At 55.9% G+C, this 25,102-nt stretch overlaps 1 protein-coding gene and 1 long non-coding RNA gene across 5 annotated transcripts in view; one reads left to right on the top strand and one right to left on the bottom strand.

Annotated features, from left to right (window-relative positions):
- GTF2IRD1 (GTF2I repeat domain containing 1) overlaps window positions 1-22,392 on the top strand; it is a 105,923-nt gene extending 83,531 nt beyond the window's left edge. For 3 of the 4 annotated variants that reach the window (XM_039255214.1, XM_039255212.1, XM_039255211.1), the window contains 4 exons: window positions 15,723-15,800; window positions 16,366-16,558; window positions 18,686-18,723; window positions 20,778-21,641. In XM_039255214.1, the coding sequence (XP_039111145.1) occupies window positions 15,723-15,800; window positions 16,366-16,558; window positions 18,686-18,723; window positions 20,778-21,088 (620 nt within the window). In that variant the 3' untranslated portion in view covers window positions 21,089-21,641. Of the gene's footprint in view, window positions 1-15,722; window positions 15,801-16,365; window positions 16,559-18,685; window positions 18,724-20,777; window positions 21,642-22,143 lie in introns of those variants that run through there. The other variant, XM_039255215.1, reaches the window with a different exon arrangement.
- Window positions 22,393-22,521: 129 nt separating this feature from the next.
- Window positions 22,522-24,253, bottom strand: LOC120247354. Its single transcript, XR_005532278.1, has 3 exons — window positions 24,136-24,253; window positions 23,590-23,708; window positions 22,522-22,892 (listed from the first exon to the last, which is right to left on the bottom strand). It is a non-coding gene; the product is annotated as an uncharacterized LOC120247354 (long non-coding RNA).
- Between the last annotated feature and the right edge of the window lie 849 nt (window positions 24,254-25,102).

Below are 25,102 nucleotides of genomic sequence, written 5' to 3'. Positions count from 1 at the left end.
CCAGGTGGACAAAGGAGCCGGAATTCCAGATCGAGGGGGTGGCACCCGCAGAGGCAGAGAGCTGGGAGGTGCCTGTGTCTGACGTCTGCTGGGCGCCCGCACGTGCAGTTTACAAGCCTGCCAGGCAGATGCTGTTGTCATTCCCATTTCGCAGCTGAGCACACTGAGGCTGCGAGAGGCAGCCTGGGTGAGCACGGGGCCGGAGTCGGTCCCAGGCCTGTGCCCTTCTGGAGCCTGCGCAGGGGTTTGGGGCAGTGGGAGGAGGGTAAAAGACTGAAGCCAGAATTATAAAAGGCCTGGACCCAAACTTTGCTGGTGACTCAAGCTTTTTCTTGTAGCATCGGAGGCCTTTCGGGGTTTTGTTTTTGTTTTTCTTTTCAGTGAAATGATAGGATCCGAGGTCCCTTGTCTTACGGTTACCATGGTAACCACGCTTCCACCCACCAGGGGTGGATTGGAGAAGGCAAACCAGGAGCACCTGAGCCAGGGAGGGTTGCGGAGGCTGACCCCAGGGGGCTGGCTGCTGGACCCAGAGAGGGGTGGTGCTGGGATCTAGAGGTGGCAGCCATGTGGGAAGGAGGACAGGTGGAAAGCTCCAGAAGGGCGATGATGATATTGATGGTGATGATGATGATGATGATGGAGGTACCTATGCCTGAGGCTGGGTCTTTGGGCCCGTGAGACATTCAGGCGCAAATGGGCGCTTGGTGGGACCCGATAGGTGCTTTAAGAGCCGGCTGGCGATGGGGCCAGGCACGATCTGTATGAGGGAGGCAGTTAGCAGAGAGGGCCCACGGGGCGTACTGACTTCTTTTTTTTTTTATTTCTAGGAGAGAGAGAGAGAGACAGCGTGAGCAGGGGAGGGTCAGAGAGAGAGGGAGTCACAGACTGAAACAGGCTCCAGGCTCTGAGCTGGCAGTCAGCACAGAGCCGACGTGGGGCTCAAACCCACGAACCGCGAGATCATGACCTAAGTGAAAGTCGGATGCTTAACCTACTAAGCCACCCAGGCGCCCCCGGGGCGTACTGACTTCTAAAGGGCCTCAAAGGAAGAGAGCTTGTGAAGAGAGGGAGGCGTAGCCCAGGGAAAGGAGGCGGAGGAATTTGCTGGTAGGAAGAGCTGAGAGCGGGGTCCTTCTGGGCAACACCAGAGAGGTCAAGAAAATAACATTCTAGAACTTTTCTCGAATAGCAGTGTCAAAAAAAATATTGTTGGGTAGTGAGTTCCCTGTCACTGGAGGCGTTTGAGTGGCAGTTGAGCAGCCACTCAGCAGAGAGACTACTTCCCGCGGGTGTGCTGCTGGGGAGGGCAGACTGGCTTTCCCAGCTGGACCTGCCTGGGTGTGAGCTGCTCCTGCCAGCCTGGAGAAAGGGAAGTCCTGGCATTTAGACCCTGGAAGGGCGCAGAGGGCCCTCCTCACCCACCTCCACTCCATGCTTCCCGGGGCCTCCCAGCTCCCGGGCTCCCCAAGAGCCCCACTCCGGTGTTTGGAAACCACACGGTAACCCCCAGCCGAGTACAAAACCAGCCCCCGGCCCCTGGCTCCCTCCTGGGCGAGCACCCCAGTTCCCTGAGGACCCAGGCCCGCGCCCTCCTCTGGTTCTCCCCCGACCCCAGTCCCCCCCAGCTCCAGGGAACTCTCCCATGAGCAGCCAGGGGCCGAGAAGCAGGTGTGCACCCCCCCCCAGTGCCCACCCCCAGAGCAGGGGCTCTGGGTCCCGGTGACAGAGCAGAGCTGCCGAGCTCTGCTGTGACTCCAGCAAGTCAGCTTTGCCTGCCTGGGCCTCAGTTTCTCTACTTGTGAAGCGGGAAGGTGCCACACCAGGGCCCTCCGGGACAGGGATGGGAGTCGTGTGCGGCAGGTGACGAGGCAGAGAGGCCGGCCAAGCGGAGCGGGGAGGGCCTCGAGGGCTGGCTTTGCAGTGTGGCCTCAACCCTGCAGACCCAGCCTTGGCAGGCTCTCCCACTGAGGTCCCTGGGGCGGGTGCCAGAGCACCCCCGGGGGCAGAGCCGAAGTTCGGGGCAGGGGGGCAGCTTTATCTCAGAAGTCCCTGAGACTGCACCCTAAATTCTCCACTGAAAATTAGTGGGATTTTGTTTTGTTTTGTTTTCGAGAAGGAGAGAGAGAAAAAGAGCATGAGCAGGGGAGGGATAGAGAGAGAAGGGGATGGAGAATCGAGGGGCTCAAACCTACAAACCCTCAGATCGTGACCTGAGCCAAAATCAAGAATCAGACGCTTCACTGACTGAGCCACCCAGGCACCCCTGAAAATTAGTTTTAAATTAAGGAACTGTGTTCGGTAAGATTCTGCTGAGGAAAATAATCACGCTTAACCCGCTTTGCTTCCCCAGCAAGCCCTGAGGCCCTGTTTGAGAAGCTCGGCCGTGGGTGTGGGGCTTCTCAAGCAGAGGGCTGAGGTCCTGGTGGCAGGGGGGACCGGGCAGGGAATGGCATTGCTTCTCATTGTCCCCACCCCTCCAGGGCCCCTGCTAGGTCTCTCTGTGGGGTCTCCTGTCACTCAGCAGGTGCTGTGTGGATGGCTTCCTGGATGAGGGGGGGCCTGGATGCCAGCAGGGGTTGATCTCAGCATAGGATGGGGGGGAAGGGGACTAGTAAGCAGGGGCAGTGACAAGTCCCCTTCTGGGCCCTCAGGAAGGTTCCACCCCTTCTGAGCTGCATGATCTTGGACAAGTTAACTTCCAGTCTCTGGACCTCCAGGTCACACAGAGAAGGGACACCAGCTCCAGCTCCGAGGGTCATTTCCTCTGGCCCCGCCCCCTCCCCACCCTTCCAATGCTGTCAGCTCTTGAGAGCTCAAAATAAAACCATCCTTTCTCGAGTTTCTAAAGATATCACGTCTCCAGCGCCAGCCACATGTTTCTCCACTTAATTATCTCTGCTTTTCTTTGTTAATTAGGCTCCAGTAACGATCTCCCTTCTGCTTTCCCTGGAAGCTCTGGCATCTGCGGGGCGGGGCGCGGGGGGGCCCCTGCGGGCAGATGCGTGGCTGCGGGCCCAGCCTTGGCACCCTGCCTCCTTTCTTCCAGGCAGGGCCACATGGTGGGTGGCTGAACGCGGTCACCTCTGGAGGCCTGCGGGCACCCAGCTGGGTCCCTGCAGCACCATCCTGCCCCTGGCTTGGCTAGTGGTCCCCGCCCTGTGCTCGCCGAGCCCTGCCAGTTAGCGAGGGGGACCCCACGGTTCCCAGAGGTCCTTAGACTTAGGGATCGACAGAAGGGAGCAGTGGGGGTGGTGCTTTGGACCCTTCTGCAGCATTCCAGAGAACCACACTGAAACCAGTTTCGTGGCTGGGACCACCTGAGCTCACAGGAACAACCAGCACCTTTATTTGGGCTGGAAGGACATGGGCTCGAAGGATCAACGGGCACCACAAGCGAACAGAAGTTTCTCGCTGGCTGATAAATGCATCTTTGAGCCACGAGAGTGGGGGCGAGGCACTAAGCTCCCCGCGTATGGTTGGGTGGGCTCCATCTTTCCAACCTCCTGGGGAGGGATCCGGTGACAAGAGGCCTCCTGGTGGGAGGTGGGGGTAGGGGACATGCAGCCCTAACCTTCTGAAGACCCCAGGCACGGGGGACCACGACAGTCCCCTTTGGGAGCCCAGATGTATTACTTTGTCCGTGAGCGGTTCCAGGGTGTCTGTGGGCTGGTGCTAGGCTTTTGAGCAACACCAAGTAAAAAAAAAAAAAAAAAAGCCCTGCCTCATGGAGCTGACCTTCTGGTGTGGATGCAGAGAATAACGCACAAAATGTAAAGTACATTCGATGCTTGCTCAGGAGAAGCAGGGAAGCAGATGGGAGAGGTGGTGTTTATTTTTAGGGGGTTATGACATGAGCGAGGTGGTGGTCAGGGAGGGCCTTTGAGTAATACTCAGAGCAGGCTGTCATGGGCCAGGGGCCTAGGGAAGAGCAGCGCAGGCAGAGAGGAAAATTGCAAAGGTCCTGGGGTCACCTGCCAGGGTGCCGGAGGAATAAGGTAGGAGATGAGGGTGGAAGTGGGGAGAGGCGGCAGATGATGTGAGGCTGGATGAGAACATCGACTTCTGCTCAGTTCACTGTGAGCCAGTTCACTGGGGCCTGCTCTCTGAGCAGGGGAGAGACAGAATCCAATTTAGGACTGAACTGAGTCCCTCTGGCTGCTGGGTGAGGACAGACAGGCTAGAAGCAGGAAGAGACAGAGGGAGGTGGAAGTCACAACCCAGGGGTGGCGCCCCTGGCGGGAGTGGTGAGGACAGTGGGAAGTCAGCTCCAGGCCTAGTTGGTAGCTAAAGCCAACAGAATTTGCTGGAGTCCCGTTTGACCTCAGAAGTAGCCGAGAGGCGACGGGTGCAGAAGGAGTCGGCAGGGGTGGGGAGGGGTGCGGGGGTCGAGTATCAGGCACTTGGTTTGTGCCGTGTTGAGTCTGGAGTGCATTTGGATGCACTGGATCCAAAAGGAGCAGTTGAACTTGAAGTATCAGCTGGGGAGTCACAAGCTTGCTGCCAGTATTTAAAGCCCTACAACAGAATAACATCATCAGGAGGGAGGCGAGTCACAGGGCTGTGGCCCTTGGTGCCCTTCAGTCGTCCTTTGTGGGTCAGTGAGATAAGGAGTTTGGCCAGACTAAGGGGAACCAGGAGGGGGTGGCAGCCCCGGGGCGGGGTGGAAAACCCCGTTTCTCCCCAGGGCAGAACCTTCTCCCCTTGTGGCCATGAAGACTCCACAGGGCCCAGAGATGAGGTCAGGGCCTGAGCAGTGATGGCTCCCCAGTGGCCCCCTCTGGAGGACTATAGGAGGCTCGGAGCTGTCAGCGCACAGCCCAACGAGGGGCTCGAACTCAGTAACTGTGAGATCATGACCTGAGCCGAAACCAAGAGTCGCCTGGCCGCTTAACCGACTGAGCCACCCAGGCGTCCGCCCCCACCCCCCGACCCCCAAAGGAGTCTTAAAGGGCTCAGGTCAGGTATCAGCAGGCTCTGAGGGCAGAACTCTGCCTCCTCTTTCCCAGCTTCTAGAAACCGCCCGCATTCCTCAGCTTGTGGCCCCTCCTCCAGCTTCAGGGCTCCTCTTGGCCCAGCTCCTGCCTTTGACCTTCCTACCTCCTTATAAGGTCTCTTGTGCTTACGAATAATGCAGGATACCCTCCCCACCTCAAGAGCTTTACCTCAATCACAGCAGCCAGTGTCTCCTGGCACATAAAGGAACAGAGTCACGGGCTCTGGGGGCCAGGGACGTGGACAGCCTGGGGCCGCTGTTCAGCCTGCTGTGGGGTTAGAGGCAGCCCAGGTTTGAGCAAGCAGGTGGAAGGCGGGGGCCTGAAGCCCTGAAGCCCCGAGAGGAGGGACGGCTGCGAGGCTGTTTGGGGGTGTGCAGAGTTGGAGGTGCTCCAGGCAGTAGGTGGAAACATGGGTGTGGGGGTTGCAGGTGCAGCAATGCAGAGAAAGGACGGCAGTGTGGACAGTGTACAAGGACCCGCTCTCCCCGCTCCCCACCCCCCGATGTTTAGAAACCAGGTTCTAAGAAGGAGTCAGCATGATCATAAGCCTAGCGTTTGGACACAGAAGTCTGGGTAAATCCCAGCGCCCACGCACTTGCCATGTCCCCTGGGCCAACTTGCTTCCTCTCTGTGCCTCAGTTTCTGCATCTGTAAAATGGATGTACTCACAGAGGTTTGTTGGAAGGCTTAAGCGAACGGATCCATGCAAAGCTCTAAGGAACAGTACCCGGCACGCAAGAGCCTGAGTTCTCTAGCAAGTCTTTACTGAGTATCTGTGGTTTGGGGCATAATCGTAGGCACTGGGGTTTCAATCACAAGCAGACCTATGAAAACAGACGGCAGGCTCCGCCAACAGGGAGCGAGCGGCCTCATGTCTGGCTGTAGATTGGGCTGCTGTTGTATCAGCCTCGGAGTGTGTCCTCGAAATCGGCCCCCCGCCCCCGGGTGTTTCTCTGAGCCCCTGCCTGTGCCTCAACTGCCCAAATCTGCCTTTCCCAGGAGGAAAGAGACTCTGGTCCTGCTCATTAGGCACTAAGGCGTGCATGGCCTTCCGGGCCTGGCTGGGCGTGGCCACAGTTCAGCCTGGGGCGTGGCTGGCCTTGGGTCAGGGCTGTCCCCGCCCCGTCGGTGCGGCTGGGAAGTCAGAGGAAGGTACAGGAGAGAAGGATGTGACTTCCCTCCGGAGGGGCCCAATGGCCCCAGGATTGCCTGTCCTGATGAACCCCCGTGAGAAAACTCGGTTCTCTCTCTGCTAAGCCTGGCTGATAGGTTCAAGCCGTAGACCTGCAGGAGGGGCATCTTTTTTTACTTGAATTAATTTATTATTTTTTTTTTACATTTTTAATGTTTTGCTTTAATTTATTTCTGAGAGAGAGACAGTGTGAGCAGGGGAGGGGCAGAGAGAGAGGGAGACACAGAATCTGAAGCAGGCTCCAGGCTCTGAGCTAACTGTCAGCACAGAGTCCGACGTGGGGCTCCATCCCACGAACCGTGAGATCATGACCTGAGCTGAAATCCAGAGTCAGACACCCAACCGCCTGAGCCACCTAGGCGCCCCCCACGTACCTTCGTCAAAACTAAGAAATTCACATTGATCTGTACAGTACAATTAACTAAACCGTAAGCTTTATATTTAGATTTCATGAGTTTCTCCACTGTTTCATATGTCCCCGAATCCAGTTTAGGATACGACATTGCACATAGCACTCATTTGTTTGCATTTTCATTCGTGTTCCTGCTCATGTGTCTACTTGTTAATAAATACTACAGTGAACCTCATGAGCCCACCACCAGCCAAGGATTCAAACAGTACCAGTAACATGCCCCCCCTCCCGCCCCCTCATCCTGCCTTTCTCTCTCCCCAGAACAAATACAGCCGTCCCCCCTTATCCGCGATTTCATTTTCCACATTTGGGCCACCCGCGGTCAGCTGTGGTCCAGAAACAGAGGACTGTCCTGATAGATCGTCAGATGGTCTATAGTAGCCCCACGCCACATCATAGCGCCTCCATCACTCATCTCACCTCCTCTTCCTGCGGAGGCATTTTATCATCTCATATCCTCGCAGGAAGGGGGAGTACAGTGCCCTAAAATAGGGTGAGAGAGCACATTCACACGACTTTTGTTGCAGTATATTGTTGCAGTTCTATTTTATCATTATTGTTCACCTCTTACTGTGCCTCATTTATAAATTAAACTTTATCGGGGTGCCTGGGTCGCTCAGTCGGTTAAGCGTCTGACTTCCGCTCGGATCATGATCTCGCGGTTCGTGAGTTCGAGCCCCGCATCGGGCTCTGTGCTGACAGCCAGCTCAGAGCCTGCAGCCTACTTTGAATTCTGTGACTCCCTCTCTCTGTGTCCCTCCCCTGCTCACACTCTGTCTTCAGAAGTAAATAAATGGTAAATAATTAATTAATTAAACTGTATAATAGGTATGTGTGTATAGGGAAGAACCTCTCAAGTATACAAGGTTCAGTACTATCCACGGTTTCAGGCAGGCACTGGGGGGCCTGGAAAGTAACCCCCAAGGATCGGGCGAGGGGAACGACTGTATACAGTCACGCCTTATTTTATTGCACTTTGCAGAAACTGCACATTTTGCACATTGACGGTTTGGGGCAGCCCCGTGTCAGGCAAGTTCGTCAGCACCCTCCTTCCAATGGCATTTGCTCACGTTGTGTCTCTGTGTCACATTTTGGTCATTCATGTGGTATTTCAGACGTTTTCTTTATTACCTTTGCTGTGGTGATCTGTCATCAGTGGTGATGGCTTGCTGGAAGCTCAGAGGATGGTTAGTGGTTTTTAGCAGTAAAGTCTTTGAGGCACCTGGCTGGTTCCGTTGGTGGAGTGTGCAGCTCTTGATCTTGGAGTTGTGAGTTCAAGCCCCATGTTGGGTGTGGGGATTCCTTAAAAAAAAAAAAAAAAAAGCTCTTTTTGCCCATGAATCCTGTCCCTGTGCTTTCCTGTCCCTGTGCTTTAGTAAAACCTCCTTTTTTGCACTGAAGGAAAAAAAGGGGACTATAAAACAATAAAGTATTTTTTAAACTAATTTAAAAAACTTTTTAATGTTTATTTTTGAGAGAGGGAGAGGGTGAGCAGGGGAGGGGCAGAGAGACGTGGGGGGGGGGCTTGGGAGGGGGTGGGGGACAGAGAATTCAAAGCAGGCTCCTCAAGGCACCTGAGTGACTCAGTTAAGTGTCCGACTTCAGCTCAGGTTGTGGTCACATGGCTTATGGGTTCAAGCCCTGAGTCAGGCTTTGCTAACAGCTCAGAGCCTGGAGCCTGCTCCAGATACCGTGTCTCCCTCTCTCTCTGTCCCTCCCCTGCTCACGCTCTGTCACTCTCTCAAAAATAAATAAACATAAAAAAATTCTTTGAAATAAAAAAAATTAAAAAGCAGGCTCCACGCCATCCATGCAAAATCCAACGCAGGGTTCAAACCCACGAACCATGAGATCGTGACCTGAGCCGAAGTCAGACACTAAGCCGACTGAGCCACCCAGGCGCTCCTAAAATATTTTTTAATTAAGACGTGTCCATTGGTTTTTTTAGAGCTAATGCTATTATTGCACACTTCATAGACTACGGTATAGTGTAAACATAAGGTTTGTATGCAGTAGGAAACCAAACGTTCATTTGACTTGTTTGATTGCAGTGGTCTGGAACAGAACCCACAGTATCTCCAGGGTGCGCCTGTGTTTGTCGTTCTCTTGTTATTTCCTCTAAAGTTTCAAAAATGCGGGGAAAAAAAGAGAAAGAATAGTGTAATGAGTGTATTATAATAGTATATCCTTTCTCTGGATTCAGTATTTCTTAACATTTTGCCATGTTTCCTTCCCTTCCTCCCTCCCTCTCCTCCCCCGAGACCCTGCCCCAATTATGTCTGTCTCTGTTTCTTTCTCCACTCGAAAAGAGTTGCAGACATCTTGACTCGTTTGTGCCTAAATACAGCACATGCCTCCCACATCTCAGAATGTTCTTTTACACATCCACGGTGCTGTTACAACACTTGGAAGTGTAATAACTCCCTATCATTTACTATACACTCCGTATTCAAATTCCCCAAAAATATCTTTTGTGGCTCTTCTTCCTCATGATACAGTTATTGCTCACAAGTCGACTTTATTCATTTTTTTTAATGTTTTATTTATTTCTGAGAGAGAGAGAGAGAGAGAGACAGCGTGAGCAGGGGAAGGTCAGAGAGAGAGGGAGATACAGAATCTGAAACAGGATCCAGGCTCTGAACTGTCAGCACAGAGCCTGACGCGGGGCTCGAACCCACGAACCGTGAGATCATGACCTGAGCCGAAGTCAGGCACCCAACTGACTGAGCCACCCAGGCGCCCCACAAGTCGATTTTTTAAATAGTTTTTTTAAATATTTGTTTTTGAGAGAGACACAGAGTGCAAGTGGGGAAGGGGTGGAGAGAGAGAGAGAGACAGACAAGCGCACGCGCACGCACACACAGAATCTGAAGTAGGCTCCAGGCTCTGAGCTGTCAGCACAGAGCCTAACGCGGGGCTTGAACTCACAAACTATAAATAAGATCATGACTTGAGCCAGAATTGGATGTTTAACCGACGGAGCCACCCAGGTGCCCCCCACAAAGTGACTTCATAGATGGCTTCCTTGCATGCAACGTTTGCCTAAACCAGAATTGTTTCATCTCGCTTGCTTTTCGCTTTTATAAGCGAGGCATGTTCTCATGTATCAAGTCTGGACTTGCTCTTTTCACTTGACCTTATGTAACAGAACCCTGAAATGTGAGGCTGTGCTCCTTTGTTTTCACTGCTCCGTGGGGAGTCCGTCGGGTGCCTGCACCACGATGGATTCACCTGCTCTGCTCTCCTAGGCCACCTGGGCTGCTTCCGTGGTTTTCCTGTGAAGAAGAGTGCCATTGGCGCCCTTGAACCTGTTTCCTTTCACACGGGGAAACAATTCCTCTTGGGTGTGTGAGATCAGGAGCCTGACCCCACCCCCCATCCCGGCGGATGGGGGACGTGCGAGGCACCGGCCAAGGTGCCCCCTCTCCCCCCACTCCCCGTGGCCAAGGTGCCCTCTGTTCTCTGGAGTCTGCCTGGGATCGCCCAGCCCAGAGCCCGGGCCTGGCAGAAAGGAGGGTCCCACGGAAGAGCTAGGAGGAGGGAAGGGGAAATCGTTCTCCCTTGCTCCCCACCTCCTGTCTGCCCCCCCTTGCTGCGGGCCCCTCCTCGTTGCCCTCTTGGGATCAGGATTGACTGTTTACAGTCACTAGTCTGGGCCTTGGACCACAAACTAGTAGAGAGAGGACACAGCCGTTTAAGTGTTCTTGCACTTTGCCCCGAGCCGACTGCTTTAGAGTTGTGTACGAGCCTGGCTGTGATTTAATAAGCTTGGCTGCTTTCTTCCCTCAGGCAAAATTCAGTTAATCCTCCGGCTAACAGACAGCAGATTAGAAATACCAGATGAGAGCTCCTGGGGCAGACGGGAGGGAGGGAGAGGAGGCCAGTAAGCTCTGGAATGAGCCGGAAGAGGGGGCAAAAATGCCCCCAGGGGACGCTCTGCTGCTGGGCTGGTGCATTAGCACTTTCTGGCCTGACAGACCCCCAAGGGGACCCCGCCTCCTCCCCGCCCTGCCCCCACCGGCTTGCCCCTGATGGGTACAGCCAAGCCAAGGGACTTAAGAAAATAAACATCCATTATCTGGGAAAACCACTTATGTAAAGTTTAATTCCCTGAGACTGCAGGATAATTGAAACAGTGATCCTTTGGGGTGCCTGAGGGGCTCAGTCGGTTGGGCGTCCAACTTCAGCTCAGGTCATGATCTCAGGGCTTGTGAGTTCAAGGCCTGCATCAGGCTCTGTGCTGGCAGCTCAGAGCCTGTAGCTGCTTCGGATTCTGTGTGTCCCTCTCTCTCGCTCTGCCCCTTACCCACTCATGCTCTGTGTGTGTCTCTCTCTTAAGAATAAATAAAACATTTTAAAAAATTAGAAAGAAAGAAACATTGATCTACTAGTAATGTCAGCCACAACCTGACTCTGATGGTGCGAGGCCTTAAACGTTTTTATATGTGATACCGCTGGACCCTCCGGGCAGGCGGGGATGCCCATCTGAGCTATGTGGAAATAGGTGCAGAGAGGTTGAGTGACTTTCCAAACACATCACATTAGGGGTAGAATCAAGATTGCCTTGGGGCGCATGGGTGGCTCAGTCGGTTAAGCGTCAGACTTCGGCTCAGCGTCAGACTTCGGCTCAGGTCATGATCTCGCGGTTCGTGGGTTGGAGCCCCACGTTGGGTTGTGTGCTGACAGCTCAGAGCCTGGAGCCTGTATCAGATTCTGTATCTCCCTCTCTCTGCCCCTCCCCCCCACACGCTCTGTCTCAAAGACAAAAAAAATAAAATAAAAAGATTGGTTCACAGTCTGCTGAGGCAGGGACACCCCGCCCCCCACCACCATCACCAGCCTGGGGACCCTCTTCCTCCCTGCTGCATACAGGCATAATCAGGTATATATTTTTAAATGTTTGTTTATTTACTTATGTGTTTGGGGGGAGGGAGACAAAGAAGGAGAGAATTGCAAGCATGCTCTGCACTGTCAGCACAGAGCCCGATGCAGGGCCCTTTACTCATGAACCGAGATGCTCAACCGACGGAGCCACCCAGGCGCCCCCTCAAGCAGGTACATTGAGCGTACACACTCCACCTGTGACATCTCCAAATGGAGAACTTTCTGGAATTATTTGCAGCCATCGGTGTCTTTGATAGCCAGCCTGGGCTTGGGGGAGCTCAGGCAGGTCCCCATAGCATAGCTCTGCTGACTCAGGCTTCCAAACAGTAAAACCAGCCCGCGGGCCGTGCCGGGCCCGGGCATCGTGCCCCCACTTCATTCTCAGGGCAGCTCCACACGGTTTCCCCCTGTTGTGGTAGCGACACAAGAAATCCAGATGTTCAGAGAATTGTTCAAGGTCACGAGCTAATAGTACCAAAGGCAGGATTTGAACCCAAGCAGTCGGGTGTCAGTCAACACTCTGAACTCCCGGACCACTGGGTTTCTGGCCCTGGTGACTGTGTTCTCCGCCCCACCCTGTGTTCTCCGCCCCACCCTGTGTTCTCTGAGGCAGTTTCCTGGTCTTTGTTCTGTCCACAAGCAGACCAGACTGGGAGTGACAGGTCCCTGCACCCACGGCAGCTCTTGGGGAAGTCCCTGGTGACCCGCCGCGCCCTCTCCAGATGGTGAGCATATGCCCGGGGTGGCAGGAGCCTGGCTGTCAGGAAGCGATCTCGGGACCTACCCGAGGCCTACCCGGAGAGCTACTGGGCTGGTCCGCTGGGCCAAGCAGGCCAGCAGGGAGCATGGCTTCCCCGCCCCTCACCCCCACCCCCAGGGCTGGAGCAGGGGCGTCTCCTCCTGTGGCTCGCCTTGGCGGCCCCCTCCCATTCCTCTGAGCACCCAGAAGGGCAGGAACGCCCTCCCTTGTTGCATTCAAATTTGTATCCTTTAAGAAAAATGGAACTCCCTTCCACCAAATTAAATGAAAACAAGTATTTTTTTGTTGTAGGCTCCACGCCCAGGGTGGGGCTTGAACTCACAACCCTGAGATCAAGACCTGAGCTGAGATCAAGAGTCAGAAGCTCAACTGACTAAGCCATCCAGATAACCCCCCAAAAATATATTTTTAAAAAACAAAACAAAACAAAAAAACCAAAGGTGCCTGGGTGGCTCAGTCAGTTAAGCACCAGACTTCGGCTCAGGTCATCATCTCTCAGTTTGAGAGTTCAAGCCCCGCGTCCGGCCCTGTGTTGTCCGCATGGAGCCTGCTTCAGATCCCCTGTCTCCCTCTCCCTGCTCCCCCCAAAATTGAAAATAAAATATTTAAAGCAATAAATTAATATAAATTGTAATTAATAATATATTAATAATAAATTGTAATGAAAATAATAAGAACAAAGAGGTGGGAGAAGCCAAGGGGCACCCTTGCTGAGGCCTGGCGCCAAGCGGAGAATTGGGCCCGGGGGTGTGCACACAGGATGTGGTTGTTATACGGCAGAAGTGGGGTCCCACCATGTCCAGAGGCATCCGGGACACTTCCCAGTGCCACCAGCGCCCCCCAGACGGCCCAGGTCTCACTGCCCTGTCATTTCACTGGCCCCACCATTTCCAGTTTCTGCCCAGGACCCGAGTGTGCCTCCTCTTGGCTAACCCCTGGTGTCGCTCTTCCCTGTTAGCCGCAGCCTGGTTTGGGGGTGCTCTCCCCACCAAGCACTCATGTGCGCTGAGCACTCACAAGAAGCCTAGAGCCCCAGCACACACATGAGGCTGCAGCCCAAGCGGCCTTGGGAGGTGCAGTGGTCACCACCTCTGTGAAGCCCTCCCTGATTCTCAGCGGGGTTAGGATTTCCCCGTGTGGTCCCACAAGCCTTGCACCAATAGTGATCAAGGCCAGTGGGTCACCAAGCTTCCTTTACCATCCCTGCCTGGGACCAGGGCTGTTTTCGTAGGCTGCTAGATGCCCAGGGGCAGCCCCACACCCAGACAGGATGGTGCTTGTGAAATATTTGTCCAAGACAAATACTCTGTTGAGACTGAGCAGAAACACCGAGAGGGGACAGCACATGACCCCGACATGCCAGGGTTGCCAGAAGTCCAGGTTTGTGGCTTCAGGTTCTGTGCCCTTCCGGGAGCTGGCGTGGCCTCTGTCAGGGTGAGGGCCGTGTGAGGCTCAGGCCTGTCCTGTGTGTGTCTCTCTCCATCCACGTAGCCATTGGAGCCTTGAGGCCGAGGCAGGGTAGATGAGACACCTGTATGCACCAGAGACGGCCACAGCCACAGGACCCCAGCTTACTGGGCTCGTCTTTGAGGTGCCCTGCGCTCCCTTTCAATCCAGCCAGCTGTGTCTGCCCTGCCCCCGGCCCCAGATGGGATTGTGAGCTGATAAGATGGGAGATTTAGAGGAAACACCCTAACGGTCAACCCTTCTTTCTGCAGAGAGGGAAACAGATTTCAGGGAACCCAGGTCTCTTGGTCAGACAGATGGACTATTGCTGGCCCTTAGAAGCTGTGCGGCCTTGGGAAGTTACTTAACCTGTCTGAGCCTCTGTGTCCTTAGCTATGGCGAGGGGTGGCTGTGATCATGTCCAGGCAGGCTGCCAGCAGAGTGTCGAACACCCATCCTTCCCTGTCCTGTGCAGAATCCTGGCCACCACAGGAATCCCCAGTGGCCAAGGGACAGATGGGAAGCACCTGCAGCCTCCCTGCAGGCTGTGGGTGGCCCTTGGGCCCAGGACTCGGCCAGGTTGTCCACTCAGGACCTGGAGAAGGATCAGGTCGATTCTTGCCAGTGTGGGGTCCTGAAGACCATCTAGAAGAGCCATGTTGGGGAATGTGGGAGGAAGGAGGCTCTAAGTGGGGCTGGGTTCGGTCTTGGTGTGACAGATGGGGCCATCGCTCCTGGAGATGGGGACACAGGATGGGGACGTTCTCTGGGGGTGCTGACTACTGCAGCGTGTCAGGGGCACCCGGGGGGCCAGTTAGTCGTGGCTAGAGAGACGTGTGCGGGAACTCCAGGATATGACAGGTCTAGTTCCAGAGTCAGGAGCGTGGCCATGACTGCGGCCATGACGGCCACCACACAAGGCACAGCTGGCAATCAGGAGGCCCCCGGGAAGAAGGGGCATCAAGCAGTGCCAGGCCATGTGGGTGCCCCGCCCCACCCCCCCGGGCCAGGGTGGGGAGTGGAGGGCAGGGGGTGCAGAGCCAGGCGCACACCAGCTGCAGGTGCTGGGTTGGCCTCCTAAGCGGAACATTGTTCTGTGAAATTTTCCAGATGAAAACAGGAGTTGTTTTCCTCCATGAGCCCATTTTGTCTGCTCTGCCCCACATTTCCCGGGCCCTGGCTCCCTGCCTGCTTCCCTGCACTCTGTCTCTCTCTGTCTCTCTCTGTCTCTCTCTCTCACACACACACACAAACACACACACACACACACACACCTGGCTCCCTGCCTGCTTCTCTGCACACACACACACACACACACACACACACACACACACACACCCCAGCCCAGCCTGCTCTGGAGCACCCTGTCTGGAAACTCTAGCCCTACCCCAGCCTCGGGGCACAAGCTGGCAGGCTGCTCTGCCCCAGGACCTTTCCAGCCCACCCACACCCTTCCTCTCCCCCACTCCTCACGGCCCTCTGCGCAGCCCAGGCCCTGTCTCTGGGCTCATCTGACCCGCTGCTCCTTTAGACCAAGGACAGGGGCGATGGGAGCCGAGAGTCCAACAGCAGGTGCCCAAGAAGGGCTGCCCTGGGCCCTGGGTAGGGGGAGTGTGTGCCCCCATGCTCCCACATCGTGCCTGTCTCCCTCCAAGCCTTGGACTCAGGATCTGTTGGGCCTCCCTGGACTTGCAGACAGGGGTTGGGGGCAGTGAGTACCCCAACTCCCACCCTGTGCCTCTTGTCGCATTTGTGGGTGGGGCTGTGAGTGTGTACCACCCCCAGTAGGCTTTGAGTTCCTCCAGGGAGGTTCACTGCCTCCCCATGCCTGACGCGACCATAGGAAGCTGTTCACTGAGGGTGGGGTGGATGGATTGATAGGCAATGAGGCCGGGAACAGGCTGCCTCATACTGAACTCAGTCGGGGCCTGGCTCGACAGCCCCAGCAGGTGAGGGTCTGGGATGCCACACAGGAGCCCATCCAGAGCCCACCCGTGCCGCCCTTCACAGCCCCATGTCTTCCTCTTGTAGATGAAGATGACGCCAACAGACTAGGGGAGAAGGTGATCCTCCGCGAGCAGGTGAAGGAGCTCTTCAATGAGAAATACGGTCAGTGCGTCGGGAGCAGGGCCCGCGGGGGTAGGGGTCTGTGGGGCCCCCCTTCCCTGGCAGCCCCTCCTCCGTCTACAGCCAGCCTGGCCCCCTGCCCATGGCCACCGAGAGCTGATCCCTCCAAGAGAGAGGAGAGAGAGGGAGAGAATAAGTGAGCTCGAGCATGAGCAGGGGAGGAGCAGAGAGAGGGAAAGAGAGAGGATCCCAAGCAGGCTCCACGCTGTCTGCGCAGAGCCCGACACCGGGCTCCCACTCACTGACCATGAGATCATGACATGAGCCAAAATCAAGAGTCGGCCACTCTACCGACTGAACCACCCAGGCGCCCCGAAACTACATTTTATTGTCAGCACCCGGTATTGGACTTTTAGTTTTGTGCTAGGATTAAAAAATAAAGAAACAAGTATGTGTATCGATGTTTAAAGGATTAAAAAAACAAAGAAACAAGTGTGTGTATCAATGTTTAAACTCTCTAGCACAGTGGCATCCAGCCCCCTCCCTAGAGGGCTCGGCCCCTAAAAGGGGATACCTCCCCCTTGCGCTGACCTGCCCTGTCTTCTAGGTGAGGCCCTGGGCCTGAACCGGCCTGTGCTGGTCCCTTACAAACTGATCCGGGACAGCCCCGATGCCGTCGAGGTCACAGGCCTGCCCGATGACATCCCTTTCCGGAACCCCAACACGTACGACATCCACCGGCTGGAGAAGATCCTCAAGGCCCGGGAGCATGTCCGCATGGTCATCATCAACCAGCTGCAGTGAGTGCTCCCGGCAGCCAGGCCACAGCCATGGGAGAAGGGCCTGCTGGGATCCGGCGGGGAAACCCCCCAAGCAGGCCTGGCCAGGAGCCCAGAGACAGACAGACAGACAGACAGACAGACAGACAGGTGCTTCTCACCTGCACAGAATCCAGGAGACGGGCTCTCATCTTCTTTTTTCCTTTTATTTTTATTTTTTTAATGTTTTATTTATTTCTAGGAGAGAGAGAGAGAGACAGCGTGAGCAGGGGAGGGTCAGAGAGAGAGGGAGTCACAGACTGAAACAGGCTCCAGGCTCTGAGCTGGCAGTCAGCACAGAGCCCGACGCGGGGCTCGAACCCACGAACCGCGAGATCATGACCCAAGCGAAAGTCGGACACTTAACCGACTAAGCCACCCAGGCGCCCCTTCTTTTTTCCTTTTAAATTTATTTATTTATTTTGAGAGAGAGAAAGAGGGAGAGAAGAGTCCCAAACAGGCTCTGTGCAGACAGCACAGAGCCCAGTGTGGGACTCGATTTGCATGGAATCATGATCTGAGCCAAAACCAGGAGTCGGATGCTTAACCAACTGAGCTGCCCGGGGGGCTCAACACCCTCGTCTTAAAGATGAGGAAACTGAGGGGCGCCCAGGTGGCTCAGTCGGTTGAGCGTCTGACTTCGGCTCAGGTCACGATCTCGCAGTTCGTGGGATCGAGCCCCACGTCGGGCTCTGTGCTGACAGCTCAGAGCCTGGAGCCTGTTTCAGTCTGTGACTCCCTCTCTCTCTGACCCTCCCCTGCTCACGCTGTCTCTCTCTCTCTCTCAGAAATAAATAAAAAACATTTAAAAATTTTTAAAGATTAAAAATTAAAAAAAAAAAAAAAATGAGGAAACTGACACCCAGAGCCGGGAAGGGGCCAGTGTAAGTCACGGCGGGTGAGCTGGGGTGCAGACCCAGATATCTCACTCCAATCAAGGCCATTGTAACAGTACTACAGACCAGACGGCTTATAAGCAACAGATGTTTACTTCTTACAGTTCTGGAGGCTGGGAAGTCCAGGATCAAGGTGGTAGCAGATTCAGGGTCTGGTGAGGACGCACTTCCTAGTTTCTAGGTAACCGTCTTCTCCCTGTGCCCTCACACGTGTCCTCACATGCTGGAAGTGGGGAAGGGAGCTCTCTGGGGCCTGTTTTATTAGGGCACCAACCCCATTCCTGAGGGCTTCCCCCTCGTGACCTCAGTGCTCCCAAAGGCCCTGCCTTCTAATGCCATCGCACTGGGGATTTGGGTCCCACATAAGAATTGAGGGAGACGGGGCCACAGACCACCAGGTGTCCCAACTCCAACCCTTTCCTATGGAAACACAACCTCCGCATTCACAACCGTTCATTTATTTCTAAAACTTAAATTTGATTTTTTCTGACTATACCGTTAATTTTTACCCATTTCAGTTATTTAGAAAATATGGTTATTTAGTGCTCCCATCATCCAGAGATAACTACTGTCCATATTTTACCATAGGTCCTTATAGTCGTTTTTAGTTTTGATTTCTTAAAATTTTGTTCAAGGTTTATAATTTATTTTTGAGAGAGACAGTGCGAGCAGAGGAGGGGCAAAGTGAAAGGGAGACACAGAATCCGAAGCAGGCTCTGGGCCCCAAGCTGTCAGCGCAGAGCCTGACGTGGGGCTTGAGCCCACGAACCGTGAGATCATGACCTGAGCCGAAGTCAGACGCTTAACTGACTGAGCCACCCAGATGCCCCACACTTTTTTCATTCTTGAAAAAAGAGAGAAAAAATAATAGCGCTAAAAATAAAATAACCAACCAATAAGCTAAAAACTAAGAGATATAAAAACAAATACCACGACAAATATTCACTTCTATTAATCTAGGCACACGTTCCCGGTCCCTTGCTCAGGCAACGCCCTCGGTGTCTAGACAAGGACTCCAGGCTCTGAGGGGCGACTGGCCTGGCAGGACCCTGCCCTGGGGGGCACTCGCCATCTTCATCTGGGTCTCACTTGCCTGGCTCTCCAGCGGTGGCAGCGGCATCTCATGAGAGAGGTCGCCCGCCTTCAGGGAGCAGCTGGGAAGGACAAGGGGAAACGTCTTTTCTAACTGCCACCTCGTTTCTTTTGTTTTCAGGCCTTTTGCAGAAATCTGCAATGACGCCAAGGTGCCAGGTAAGGCGGATGCCGATGGAGCCACCTCTCTGCCTCTCGGGGACCAGAGTCTGTGGGCAGATCTGGTCCAGGTGGCCTGCAGCGGGTGGCTGGCCATGTAGAGAGCATGTTGTGCCCCCTGCCCAGTATGTCCCCAGGGGCCCTTGCCACAGCATGGCTGAGCGTGTCAGATCAGCTGGAGACCAGGAGGGCAGGCTGGGCCTGGGAGGAGAGGGTGTCACATGGGATCACGGAAGCCACCTGGGGAGGAGAGGGCCGATGAGTGTGACCATTAGGGGGAGCCACTGTCTCCTAGAACCCTGGGGTTCACAGGAAGCTGGGAGACAGTCTGGTATGAGGGTTCTGCTTGACAAGACGCACCAAAGGACTGGGGACCAGGTCCCCCTGGGGGACTGGGAGGCGTGCCGCTGATTCAGAAGCACTGATCTAGTCCCAGCCACATTGTGCAGCTGGGAAACTGAGGCCCAGAGAGGGAAGGGGGCTTGGCAGGGCCACATGGGGAGTTGGTGGCCACCGCGAACCTGGTGCCGGGACAATCCATCTGACCGCAGGCCCCGGCCAAGGCTCAGTGGGGACACTGATGGGCCCCCATCCTGGCCCCCATTCCAGGTGGGTCCAGGTCCCCTTGGAACTCCATGGCCTACGGTGGCACAGCCCCACCAGAAACCCCCTCTATCCTGTGCCGATCACAGGGGCCAGGCGTGACCCTAGATTCGCGGGCAAGGAGGTGATGGGCTTGGGAACTGTCTCTAGGTTGAAAGCAGAGATGCAGATGACCCTTCAGAGGCCTCAGGAGGAGACTTTGGGACAGATGCTCAGAGGATGGGAGCCATGACCTGCGTCTGCCTTCCCCCCACCCCCCACCTTGGCCCTCTTTACCATCTTACAGTGACGCTGAGTTGGCCACCGCCCTGGGCCAGCACGTCTGCCTTCATTTTCTGGTGGAGCCTCCAAAATCCCTTTTCTCCCACCCATTCCCAGGGTTCTTTCCGCCCCTAGAGTCTTCTGTTCCCCGGGTGTCTATTTATGCCATGTCACAGGCCCCCAGGCTCTGGTATTTCTTCACCAGTTGCACGAACAGCCCCCTTGTAGGCCCAGCTTGCCCTCATGCTGTGTTATTATGACCCTTCTGGTTTCTACTCAGTGACCTGGCCACTCGGGCAAGCACCAAACCCTGCTGTGTAGCACACAGGTGCGCATCCGTGTTCGAGGTCTCAGGAGATTCGTATCAATTTAATTCAGCACAACACCTGCCGAGTCTTGCTTTGTGTCAGGCTGGGTACTGGGCTCTTGCAGACACATAATCTCCTGGGAGTCTCAGGCCACATTGTTTTTTCTCCATTTGGCCCGGAGAGGTCAGTCAGTTTGCCCAGCGTCCCACAGCTAGTAATGGCGGTGATGGAATTTGAATTTAGGACTTCTGACGGTAAGCCAGAGTCTCTTTGCACGGGGTCACTGCCTGTCCACCCGTGGTACTTGTGACCCGTCACGTGGCACGGCGTTATCAGGTCAGGGCCCTCACCCGCCCACAGTTAACAGTACCAACATGATACCTGTTCTCGGTTGCCAAGGATTTCTGGGGGCCCAGGCATGCCAGCCACGGGAAGCTCCCAGCAACCCTCCAGGATCTTTCGGTTCACTGGCAAGGCAGTGAAGGCCCAAGGTCACGGAGTGACTTTCTCCAGGGCCCGAGGCAGGAGTTGTGGGGACACCAGACCCCCCAGGCTGGATGGTCTGGGAACAGGAGAAAGAGGGCCTGGGCCTGAACCCAGCCCGCCAGGAGCCCCACCTGGGGGGGCGAGGGGGGGTGAGGCTCTCGTGTTGGCAAAGGCAGGCAGGTGAGCCCCCGGGCTATGGGGCCTGGTTAAGGAAGGAGGCGGCAGAGAGGGGCCTTGGCCGCGGGGACGGGGCTTGTCTGGGGGCTCTGGAGCCTTGAACGCAGAGAGGGTGACTTGAAACATGAAAACAAAGGCCGTCTCCCGAGGGGCCAGGGGCCAAAGCCGAGACAGAGCAGCCCCACAGCATCCGGTGTCAGCAGCCTTTTCTCCCACCAGCCAAAGACAGCAGCGTTCCCAAGCGCAAGAGAAAGCGGGTCTCGGAAGGGAACTCCTTCTCCTCCTCCTCCTCCTCTTCCTCCTCCTCGTCCTCGAACCCAGAGTCCGTGGCATCTACCAACCAGATCTCACTCGTGGTAAAGTTGCACAGATCCGGACCTGCCCACCCTGCTCTTTGGCCTCCGCCCCGCGCTGGGGCAGGGCCGTCTACTCTGGGACGTGGGTTTGGGGCACAGGGAAGCGCTGGGTCTGAGTGGGGCTCCGCAGCCTCGGGGTGGCAGATGTGTCTGCCAGGTCTGCCCACGAGATAGTCCGACCCCGTCACTGGCTGCTCACACATCCTCCCCCTCCTCCACAGGAAGTCACACCCCCACTGGGCAGGTGCAAGGCCCAGGGAAGGGGTGGGGGCCTCCCCTGGACGGGGCCAGAGCGGACCTAGTAGATGCTAGGTTAATCTCTGTGCTCACAGCGCATGCTCGGGCCTCACCACAGCCCCCTGAGGTTGTAAGTGTTAGCCACAGCGCGTGGAGGAGGAAAACAAGGGGCAGGGGCTGATTGACTGTGGCCTCACTGCGGTCAGCCTCATTAGGGACACACACACTCGAGAGTTCTTTCAGACTTCAAAACACTAGCTTGGAAGTCCTGAGTCCAACAGGGAGAATATTGGAACGTGTTTGAAAATGACTTGGAAATTTCTTTATCCTTGGACTGTGCTTCCCTCTTTTTTTTTTAAGTTTCATTTTGAGAGCCCAAAGAGGGAAAGGACGAAGGCAGGAGGGGGCTGCTGGAGAGCGAGAATCCCAAGCAGGCTCTGCACTGAACAGCGCAGAGCCTGACACGAGACTCAAACCCACAAAACTGAGATCATGACCTGAGCCGAAACCAAGAGTCAGACGCTTAACCGTCTGAGCCCCTCAGGTGCCCCAACTGTGCCTCCCTTTAAACCTGGAAAACCCCGAAGTTCAGGCTGCAGGCTGTACCTTTCTCTTCACCTAGGGGTACCTCCGGAAGTTCACCAGCTCTTCCCACCTCTAAGATGTAGGACTGGCTCTTTGGCATAAGGCCTGGAGGGGGCTGAGTTTATGGGGGTGACCATGTGCTCCGAGCAAACCCTCAGTTCCCGTTGGTAAGATGAATAGCCTCTGGCCCCTGGGTGGGAGTGAGTCAGAAGGCCCCAGCCCGGGCTCCATGGCCGCTGGTGAATTACATGACCTTGGACGGGTCTCAGCAGCTGTCTGGACCATCAAGCTGTCTCCAAATGAATAGCATCTGAGGAAGCCCTTCAGAAAGCAGAGCTAAATGGTCTGGTGTTCTTTCTGGGTCACCTGGAGTCCTAACCCCAGGCCATTTGTCCCCCTTTCTCTAGCAATGGCCGATGTACATGGTGGACTATGCCGGCCTGAACGTGCAGCTTCCGGGACCTCTGAATTACTAGACCTCAGTGCTGAATCAGGACCTCACTCAGAAAGACTAAAGGAAATGTAATTTATGTACAAAGTGTATATTCGGATATGTATCGATGCCTTTTAGTTTTTCCAATGATTTTTACACTATATTCCTGCCACCAAGGCCTTTTTAAATAAGTAAAAAAAAAAAAAAAAATTTTTTCCCTCGCTGGTAACTTTTGCCGAGTCTCAGGTGGAATTACGGCTGCAGCTGTCGCTGAGGGGAGGTCAGGAAACCGGGCTCAGACACCATGCCAAGGTCCCCCTTCTTTTGCCAAAGCAGAGGCGGTGGCCCTAAGCACCAGGCCCTGGCGGCTAGGGACACATTTCACTCATTTCTGTGCTCCTGGGACCGGGTGACCTCCGGATGAGGGTTGTGGGAGGCAAAGTGCCAGACCGACTCCCTGGCCTGTGAGTGCGGGGTCCGGGGTTGGGGGGCACAAAGTGGCAAGGGGCTGCCGTGGCTCCAGGAGGAGGTGAAGTCCAAAGTGTGAAGTAGGATCAAGCCGGACTCTCCGTGGCTGCAGAGAAGGCACCTGGGCAAAGGGGCTCTGGGTTGGACCTGGAGGGCTGCGGTGGACTTCTGATGGCCCTCAGGGCGTCTGAGCAGCCAGCAGCCGAGGGGTGTGTCACAGCTATCTCTGAAAGGCCACTTTGGTGGCAGGTGGGACTGTGAAGGACGGGGTAAGATTGGAGGCAGAAGGTGGGGGCCGGGGGGCGTCGCAAGGGCCTGGCCCTGGGCCCGGGGGGGGGGGGGGGGGGGGGGGGGGGGGCTGATGGGAAAGGCAGGGTGCCCTGGGAGCACCAAGGCAGGGCGGCCTTCTCTGACTCTGAGTCAAGAATCATCCTTGATGCTGAGAGCGCGGCTGCGGTTGGCAAAGCAGAGCGGGACTTGCAGCGCAGGACCGTGTTCTGGGAGAGCCCCTTGTGCCAACGGCACAAGCAGGACCTTGGGTGTTCCAGGAACAACGTGTGGCTGGAGGTGAAACCAGGCATTCCTGGGGACACTCCCCAAGCGGGGCCCTGCACATGGAAGCAGGCCGAAGGGGTGAGTGGAGCAGAGCTGTGCACCCTGGGGCCGGCCTGCATCCCTTTTCTAACTGGCGGTGTGGAAGGTCCTGGGGCTCTGGCCCAGGCTGCTTGGAGGGGGGGGGCCCACGGGTTGGGGGGGGAGAAGCCGGGAGAGCACGTGGGAGGCTCCTGTAGTCCTTACAGGAAGAGGTTCCAGCCAGGTGGAGGCTAACAAGGAGGTCAGCCAACAGGACTTGGGAGTCAATTGGACAGGAGCGCTGGGGCATGGAAGGGTCAGGGTGACCGCAGTGTCTAGCCAAGGGCCAGAACCAGGCCTCTGACTTGGAGGAACTGACCTGAGTCAGCTAATTACACGGTCAACACAGGCCAGAAGCTTCTGCCAACCCACGGGGTCAGCGAGGTGCCCAGGGCAGGAGGGAAGGCCCCGTCCCAGCCTTCCGGACTCTGCTTCCTTCTGAAAAGATGCAAGAAGCCAGAAGCCACAAGGTTGGCAGGCCGTGCCCAAACTATTCCTCTGGCGGCTGCCGCCGCCACTTCGCAGTGTCCCCGGGCCCCACCAGGGCGTTCAACTCTCCACCCTCAGACCCCCGCCCCTTTAAAGTCACCAGGATCAGGGCAGGAGCACCCTCCCCTCCCACCCCCCATTCACCAGCGCCCTCGAGCCAGAAACTATGAAATCGAGGACAACCTGGCAGCTGCCACCTTGCCTTCACACCCTGCCCCTGGGGGCCATCCTCCCCATCTAATCCCGTCTCCCGGATTAGGCGCCTCGGGTGCTTTTCCTGCCCCGCGCCTCCCACCGCCACCGCGCAGAGTGCAAACCTCCCGGCCGGCGGGGCGGTCCCGGCTCTTCCCTCTCCGCCCCCGCCCCTGCCTCTCACCCCACTGTCCGTCCCCTTCCTTCTCCAGCGCGGCCGCCGAGCAGGAGCGGCTTCCGCCCGGGCACCGGTCTCCCCCCGCGCCCCCGCAGCGCGCCTGGGCCGGCTGGCGCCTCTCGGTCGCCTAGAGACGGGCCCCCGCCCCCGCCCAGACCCGCGGCCACGGCCGGAAGTGGCTCCTGCCCGGCGGGCGGCTGAGCGGGAGGCGGGGCGCCCGGCGCGGGCCCGGGAACCCCGGCGCGGCGGCTCGCGGAGCGTCAGCCATCTGTCTGCTTCCACTCCTGCTGTGCGGGCGCGTGCAATTAATCGGGTTATGCAGCAAAGCCCCGTGCCTCGGGCTGACCTCAGTGCACGAAAGCAGAATGGGGGACCCCACCCCCACACCCAAGGCAAAGCCTTTGAACCAAGAGGTGGCCTGTGTCGGTTTCACCTCCTGTCTTAGGAGCTCTGCGCTCTGGGCGGAGGACGCGTTACTGCCCGCTGGCCGCCCGCCCCCTCGCTTTGCCCACGGTGCCCAGTGCCAGCCCAGCCCAGCCCAGATCCGCTGGGGATGCCTTCCTAGTTCTCCGCAAGCAGGCCTGCTTCCTGCAGAAGAACCCAGATGCTGTTTATGCAACCTCTCCAGAATCTCAGTGTACTGTACTTTTTTAAAGTGATTTGATTCAAAGCACTCATTCTTTAATTAAAGTTCATTTAGCTGCCATCTGTCTGAGTTCAAAATGGCTTCGTGTTTTGCAACTCTAAATGAGGATTGTTATTGGATTTGTAAACACATTCGCCAAAAGAAAAAAAAAATCACAAAACATTTTCAGAAGTAATAAATGAGGAATGTGCAGAAGGAGTGTTATGAGCTGCATCTTAAACGTGCTAATTGCCGGGGAATGTATTCTAGTGGGTACATAATCATTTTACATACAAATCTTTGTGCAAGAATCTGGTCTCAGTGAAAAGATCAAGATTGTAGAAAATG

The sequence above is a fragment of the Hyaena hyaena genome, unplaced genomic scaffold (assembly GCF_003009895.1).
Source record: "Hyaena hyaena isolate Hyena2069 unplaced genomic scaffold, ASM300989v1 scaffold_514, whole genome shotgun sequence".
Taxonomy (NCBI): Eukaryota; Metazoa; Chordata; class Mammalia; order Carnivora; family Hyaenidae; genus Hyaena; species Hyaena hyaena.
This window is presented reverse-complemented; position numbering and strand designations above follow the sequence as displayed.